Genomic DNA, 8,703 nt, shown 5'->3' with positions numbered 1-8,703 from the left:
GGGGGGGGGGGGGGGGGGGGGGGGGGGGGGGGGGGGGGGGGGGATGGGTATTGAGGAGGGCACCTTTTGGGATGAGCACTGGGTGTTGTATGGAAACCAATTTGACAATAAATTTCATATATTTAAAAAAAAAAAGAAAAACAAAAAGGCATGAACTTGATTGCAGGGAATTTGAGACATGACACAAGGAAACAGGATTAAAGGAGTAGGAATCAAGAGAAAGAGAATGAGGAAAAATCAACATAAGTCTGTTGTATTGAGATAGGAATTGTGGCTCCAATCTGCTGGGACCACAAAGAAGTGTACAGAAGATTTAATGGCTTTGTCCTTAGAGGGTCAGGGAGCTGGTGTTCCAATGAAGTGGTTGAAGTCTGCCCCACTAAAGAGGTGATTACCTTTATTTTAGGGCCTCTTTTGCCTAGGGAAGAAGCTGATTGGCATTCAGGAATTTTAAAGTGTTGACTTGGTCATTGAGTGCTTCTTGTGGGACTGAACCTAAGATAGATATAAAGATCTGCATACTTTGTGCTTACTTGCTTTCCTCTTCCCCACACTTTCTTGTCTCTAAATGTCCAAGCTTGTGGTATCCATATCCTTGACCAAATACTATTTGCCATTGCTGAGGCCATGTAGATCCTAACCTGTGGCACGTCTCTAATACAAAATAGAAAGCTAAATGTATTTTATGCAAATATGCTCACTGTGAGGGTCTTAATCTAATTGGAGAATAGTATGAATAGTGATTTTTTTTTTCAAAAAAGGATTCCACCTAACATATTGAAAGGCCCTGTTCTTGAATTGAAATAAGACAGGTTTTTCTTCATTTACAGACAGTTTTAGGGAACCCCCATGTGCCATTGATGTGAAATGATTGAGAAACATTGGTGCAATAGATATAGGTGACATGGAGCTCTGGGATTTCTACTCATATTATTTACTTACACTGTCTGGATATTTTTAGTTAGCTACCAGATATGCTATTTTGGTCATTAGACAGATTAATAGGCCCACTATTTAATTATATAGACCTGCAAATACCCAAATTATTGTGATAATAATCAATTTTAGTAACATACTCACTTACTGGTTTCTGTATGCATGCTCAACTCCACAAGGGTTCCACTGCAAAGAACTCTAGGGGATGGCACTACATATCTTCTATGATACTTACCTGAAATTCCACATGGAACTAATCTAATCTATCATGAATATCTTTATTTTTTATTGTGTCTTAATGATCTTAAGTGCAAAAGAACAAACATCTTGCATCACAGCATGGATCTGCAGTGCCCTCTCTCTGCATAACTGTTATACCTCTCTATACCCGTTAAAGGTATCCTTGTTGTCATCAAATCATGGATTGTTCCAGGTTCACAATCATTTCAAAAAGCCTTGTTTTCTATAGTCCCTTCTTATTTTTTGTTACAAATTTTTATTTAAATTCTAGTTACTTAGCATATAATGTAATATTGTTTTCAGGGTTAGAATTTAGTGATTCATCATGTACATATAATATCCAGTGCTCACAGGTGCCCTCCATAACACCCATCACCATTTTATCCACTCCCCCTCCCCCACTCACCACTCCTCCAGCAAACCTCAGTTTGTTCTCTATAGTTAAGAGTCTGTTTTATGGTTTGCCTCTATTTTTTCCCCTATGGCCATCTGTTTTGTTTATTAAATTCCACATATGAGTGAAATCATATGGTATTTGTCTTTCTCTGACTGATTTATTTCATGTGGCATAATACATTCTAGCTCCATACACATAGTTGCAAATGGCAAGATTTTATTCTTTTTGTTTGCTGAATTACATTCCATTGTGTGTGTGTGTGTGTGTGTGTGTGTGTGTGTGTATCACTGTGTATATATACCACATATTCTTTATCCATTCATTAGTCAATAGATACTTGGACTCTTCACATAATTTGACTATTGTTGATAATGCTCTTCTATAGCCCCTTCTGGGACAACTGTTTTCATGAGTGCCTGCCAAATCAGAGCCTGAGATAAAAATTTGAGTAATCATTTCCTAGGAAATGATTGTGGAAGCAGAAGTTAGGGAATGGAGAGATTGTGATGTTATCAATTTTGCCGCTGTCTGCAATGGGGCTTGATTTTCTAAGACATATGAGAAGGAGAAAATGGTTATGAGAATTGCCCTTCAGAAAGATAAGAGGCTGGCTCTAGTCACTGACTGGCTGATGGTTTCCCTAAATCACCTACATGGCCCTAATTCTATAAAATCTCACCATTGTACTCTAAGAATAATGATGATAACAACAAATTCGCTATGCCTTTGAGGCTTGGGAAGCATACTGCAAAAAGCCCTTCTCTAGTGAAAAGGAAAAAGCTGATTAACAGCATCTTTGAAATCAGGAGATGCCAAGAGTTCAGGCTAAGTGAGGGCAGAATGAAAGGGACACATGCAGATAAGTCCAAACTAATCATTCTTGTACAGTGATCTCAAGCCTATATTTGGCTCACCAAATTATGCATTAGATTATAAAATTGCGCAAATGGCATAGCGATAAATCTAGAGTTAGAGCACATGACAAAGCAATTGTCATATCAGGATACAAGTGACAGTGAGGTAGATATGCAGTGTGGGCATTGGAATACATATTTTGACTTGGGAATCATTGGACACAGCTTATATTTGACCATTATGAATTATTTTAGCAGCCTAGACTTTCTTAAACTAAGTACACCAGACTTATTTTTATATAAACTATATATGTAAAGCATGTAAAAGTAAAGCATCTTACATTGCTTCTGGGTTCATTATGCAGACAGCTCCTAAGCACTGGCATTTGTTAATGTCATCATAAGCTATTCCCATACTAAGGCTCAGTAATTGAGCTATAATAACTGCAAGTGATTCCAGACTTATGGCTCTGGGATGCTGGAAAAAAGAACATGCATGTTCATTTCAGAAGATAATCCATTTACCTAGGAAACAATGTAATTGTTAAAAATAGTCAATAAAATTGAACAGCATCATCTAATATGATAACCACAGATGTGCCATCTATATTGGTAACATGTTACAGGTACCATTATTAATATAAGAAAAATACTGCCTCAGTAACTTATTAATTATAATAACAATAGTTATAGTCATATTTATATTCACAAAATAAGATCTTTAGATACAAACATGCAGTGTCAAATTATTAACCGGTTATGTTCACTTATATTTTAATTATTTGGGGATGATATTTTAGGTGAATCTTTCATACATTTAAAAAATCATAAATTGATCCATTAAATTAGGGTAAATAATGACTGATAATAAGAATGCTGACTTACCAAGTGTTTAAACTTTATTTTCAAAACTAAAATATCTTTATTATTTTTGTTTTTGCAAATGTAAGATGCTTATTATAGTATATTTTGACCGTACTAAAATGTATGAAGCTTGAGAAAAATCCAAAAATCACACTATCCTTTCAGATATATCTAACAGCATTTTGTTAAATATACTTCAAGATTGGTTTCTAGGAATAGATTTTGGTATCTTCTGTTTGTCTCTCTAAATCAACTTTCCAGCATGTTCCACCTTGCTCTCTAGCCCAGGAGGTGATACCAATGAATTATGTTAAAGGGTTTCTTTTACCTTAATTTGCTCTAAAGAGGGGAACAGGCTGAGAAAAGAGCAAGGTATTTATTACCATCATTGCCAGGGTGCCTATAACTGTCTGGATCCTTCGGTGGAGACATCTACCTTCTGTCTGTGACCCTGGTAAAATGGCATTGCCCTTTCCTTCAAGTCTGGGTGACAGTTAAATTTTCGTGTTACTAGCCCTAAGTTCCTACCCCTTGTATACACATTGACAGATGTTCCTTTTAACAAATTACCACAGATGAATGTACTATCCATGTTCAGAGATAAAAAGGGAGGTGGAGAGATAATGGAGAAGAAATGGAAGGATTTTGCTAAATCTCAAGAATTTAAATAATAAGATTTATAAAAAATAACAGTACACTATATTATTACTGTAAATTTTCTTGTTTTATAAGATTTTCTTGTTTTTCTTGTTTTGGGGATATTGTAGAAAAGGGTCTAGCAATTATTCAATCAATGTATCTTTACAACTGTTTCTTATTCTGTATCTGTCCTGTTCCCTGTTATCTTTCATAGCTTGGTAAGATGAAAAAAATGATTTCCACAAATTTCACTTTAGTCATGTGTGTGAAAGCAGTCTCTTCTCCCCTCCCCATGCAACTGTTACTCTATTCTCTTTTTAATACATGTATTTTCGCCATCTCTATCTGCATATATTTTAACCTTTCCTTTCATTGTGTGATAGGATCAGATACATGGTTTAATTTTTGAGATGACCTTTCTTTACACTCCTGTTATGACAGTCTCACATTGGACTTCAAGTAGTCAGCTCAGGCTGACTATTACAAAATACCACAGATGTAGGTGACTTAATAACAAATTTATTTTCTTGTAGGTCTGAAGATTAGAAGTCCAAGATCAAAATACCAGCAGGATTAGTTCCTGGTGAGGTTTCTTCCATGGCTGCCTTTTTGCATGTCTTTTCCTCTGTGTATGTACAGAGATCGGTATCTCTGGTGTCACTTCCTCTTTTTATAAGAACACTATCTAATTAGGGATTCACACTTATGATCTCCTTTAATCTTAAATTATCTCCATAAATGTTAGCTCTCCCGATATAGTCACATGGGGTTAGGGCTCCAACATATGAACTTTAGGGGGTCACAATTTAGTCCATAACAGACCAGTCTGAAAAATTTGAAAAATGTATGGAAGGGAGTGTGAGAATTTCCTACAGAATATTGTTATGATTACTTCTGTTTTGAAAATAAAGTAATAGAAGGAAAATTACATTTAACATTGGAGTCTTAAAAAATATTTTAGGAAAAAAATTACAACTACGCAGACAAGTTTCTTTTTGCAAATAATACCTGCTTAGGGCAATTGTAAAATAATATTAACAGTAGCTGACATTTATTAAGGCTTCTTATGTGCCAATCACTAGACTGAAAAAAATTTGCAGGCAAGTAGATATTGAGACTTTCTTTATTGCGAAATATGTGATTACTTTCTATAAATGTGCCTGCTACTTATGCTTTTGTAAAATCTTCTAGTTTCTAACTTTAGGAATCAAGATTCTATATATGTCTTTTAGATAAAGCTGACTAATATTGTTCAAATCTTCTAAATTTTGCTCTGAAAAATTACTTATTCAAATACAATGTATTTGAGCTAATAGCTCTTTCAGTGTTTGCTTTGTATATTTTATAAGTAGTTAGGTACATATGATTTCAGGTTTATTATATAAGGTTAGTAAAATTTTATTTCATCCTAAATAATGAATCCCTTAAAATTCATATCTATTTCACTTGGAGAATATTTTGATGCTTCATATTAATACTCATACATTAATTTTTGGCATGACATTCTGTACTTTGTACTTTTTAGGGTTAAATTTTCTGGCACATATGGGTTTGAAACATAAAAGAGAAAACGATATGATCATTTTTATTTTTAATACTTGAAACTAAAATATTTTTAATCTCTTTTGGTTATTGCCTTTTCAAAATTAATAACATTTTATTTTGTGTAATGGTTTCATGCTGAGTGTACAAATCTTAGGTGCCTTGATGAAGTTATATGTACATATACACATATGTATATACAGAATATTTATTGGGGTGCCTGGGTGGCTCAGTCGGTTGAGCGTGTCTGACTTCAGTTCAGGTGATGATTTCACAGTTGGTGAGTTCAAGCCACACATTGGGCTCTGTGCTGACAGCTCGAGGCCTGGAGCCTGCTTCAGATTCTGTGTCTTGTCTCTTTGTCCCTCCCCCATTTGTGCTCTGTCTCTGTCTCTCAAAAATAAATAAATGTGATAAAAAATTAGAATATTTATTTGTGTATATATATATACATATTCATATATAGTTTTTATACATATTATATGTGCATATGCATATGTATGCATATTTATGAAGTATGCATGTGTCACATACCTGCATAATTATTATCCTGTACAAGGTACAGAATGTTTTTATTACTCAGGAAGTTTTCCCCAGCAAGCTTCCAGGCATTACCTCCCTACCAAATGTAACTTCTATTCTGACTTTTAATACTTTGGCTTACCTTTAGCTACACTTTAGCTTCACAAAAATGGCATCATGAAGTAAATGTTCTTTTGTTTCAGGCTTCTTTTGCTCAACCTAGTTTTTGAGATCCATCAATATGGAGTACAACAGTAGTTCTTTTTATTGCTTACATTACTACACATGTCTATCCATTTCACGGATAAGATGACTCAGTATTGTTAAAATGTCAATTTCCCTCAAATTGACCTAGGGATTTAAATCAAAAACTAATAGAAATCCAAGAATTTTTTGTTGAAATTGACAAGCTGATTTTAAAACAGAAATGCAGAGAACTTAAGATACCTAAATTAGTCTGAAGAAGGAGTTGTAGGGTTCATACAACCATTGCTGATTATATGTTATAAAACTATAGCTATTAAGACGATATGGTATTGGTGGAAAAATAGACAAATGATCATTTTTAAAAATCCAGAAAGAGAGTAGAAATATGATGATCTGATTTTTATAACAAAGGTACCACTCTAATTCCGTAAGAAAAATACCTGTTTAATAAGTTCCATGAAGTGATTGCTTATTTACTGTGAATAAATAATCCTGACACCTAACTCACACCAAATTATTTTAATGTTGTTTATATGGATCTATAGTTGAAAATTAACAACATGTTTTAATTAGAAAATATAAATTATTAGCTTCAAGACCTTAGAGTGGACAAAACTTTCTTGAAGGTGTTCTTTTTTCTATCTAGTGTGCTGAAAGTTTTATCTCTTTTTTTGTCATAAATGAGTTCGAACTTTACCAAATGTTTTCTCTGCATCTATTATTTCTTTTAGAATGGTAGATTATGATTGATTTTCAAATGTAAAATTAACTTGCATTCCTGGAATAATTTCTACTTGACTCATGTTGTGTTATTCTTCTGATACATTGCAGAATTCTCTTTGTTAACATAGCGTTGGCATAAATGTCAATTCCTACAACAAGCTAAGAAACAGCCCTTCCTTTTATATTCTCTACAAGAATTTGTTGTACATTGGTACTAAAACCTTTGGAGACATCACATCCTCAAGGAGACAATCTGATCCTGGAGTTTCTGGTGTTGGCTGACTTTTTAGTATTATTTAAGATTCAATTACTCCAAGAGGCCCTGGATGGCTCAAGGGGTTAAGCGTCCAACTTCCGTGCAGGTCCTGATCTCACAGTTGGGGAGTTGGAGCACCACATTGCTTTGGATCCTCTGCCTCTTTCTCTACCCTTCTCCTGCTTGCACGAGTGCATACACAAGCTCTCTCTCTCTCTCAAAAATAAATAAATATTTTTAAAAGATTCAATTATTCCAATAGGTCAATGGCTATCCAGGTTTTCTTTCCTATTCATGTGATAGATTTTATTATTCATGACATTTATCAATTTCATCTAAATTTACTGCCATACATTAGTTGAGGATATGCTTTGTTTTGTTTTTAATATGTGTAGGATCTGTGGTTATGGTGTCCCTTTTTCTCAACAAATGTTTTGATAACTTACTTGCTCTTTATTGAGGTAGGATACTGTTTTGTTTGGGACTTATAAATTTCATTTATCATCTCAAACAGATGACTTTGTGCTTTGGTGATTTTCCCCATGATATACGTGTTTCGTATTTTTCACTGGTAGAAATATTATTTTTTTTTTACTTCCTTGGTTCTAGGGTCTTTTACTTTAACTTGCAACTACATGTTTTTTGAAATTGGACTTAGATTATCTATATTTAAATTTATTTTAATGTGTATGATTAAAGCTACAGAGTTCTCAGTTCTGTTTTTTTCTGGCATCCCAGGAATTTAGGTATGCTGTATTTTTAGTATCATTTAGTTCAAAATGAGTTCTGATTTCTTATGTTTTATTTACAAATGTTTAGAGATTTTTAAGTGACTTTTCTATTATTTAGTTCTAATTTAAATCCACAATGGTCATAAAATATTCTCTATAGAGAGCAACATGCAGAATAATGAAACTAGATCACTTTCTTACACCATACACAAAAATAAACTCAAAATGGTTGAGAGACCTAAGTGTGAGACAGGAAACTATCAAAACCCTAGAGGAGAAAACAGGCAACAATCTGTTTGACCTCAGCCACAGCAATTTCTTGCTCAACAAGACTCCAAAGGCAAGGGAATTAAAAGTAAAATGAACTATTGGGATCTCATTATGATAAAAATCTTCTGCACTGCAAAGGAAACAATCAACAAAACTAAAAGACAACTGACAGAATGGGAAGAGATTTTTGTAAATGACATAACAGATAAAGGGTTAATATCCAAAATCTATAAAGAACTTACCAAACTCAACACCCAAAACACAAATAATTCAGTGAAGAAATGGGCAGAAGACATAAATAGACACTTTTCCAAAGAAGACATCCAGATGGCCAAAAGACACATGAAAAGATGCTCAATGTCACTCATCATCAGAGAAATATAAATCAAAACCACACTGAGATACCACCTCACACCAGGCAGAGTGGTTAAAATGAACAACTCAGGAAACTACAGGTGCTGGTGCAGATGTGGAGAAAGAGGAACCCTCTTTCACTGTTGGTGGGAATGCAAACAGATGCAG

The 8,703-nt window shown here is 34.1% G+C and overlaps 1 protein-coding gene across 4 annotated transcripts in view; it reads right to left on the bottom strand.

Annotated features, from left to right (window-relative positions):
• ADAM2 (ADAM metallopeptidase domain 2) overlaps window positions 1-8,703 on the bottom strand; it is a 136,626-nt gene that overhangs the window by 64,234 nt on the left and 63,689 nt on the right. For all 4 annotated transcript variants that reach the window (XR_007457984.1, XM_049631467.1, XM_049631466.1 and 1 more), the window contains one exon: window positions 2,769-2,905. Coding sequence is in view for 3 of the 4 variants with exons in the window: in XM_049631467.1 (XP_049487424.1) it covers window positions 2,769-2,905 (137 nt within the window). In the remaining variant the exon portion in view is untranslated. The remainder of the gene's footprint in view (window positions 1-2,768; window positions 2,906-8,703) is intronic.

The sequence above is a fragment of the Panthera uncia genome, chromosome B1, assembly GCF_023721935.1.
Source record: "Panthera uncia isolate 11264 chromosome B1, Puncia_PCG_1.0, whole genome shotgun sequence".
Lineage (NCBI taxonomy): Eukaryota > Metazoa > Chordata > Mammalia > Carnivora > Felidae > Panthera > Panthera uncia.
This window is presented reverse-complemented; position numbering and strand designations above follow the sequence as displayed.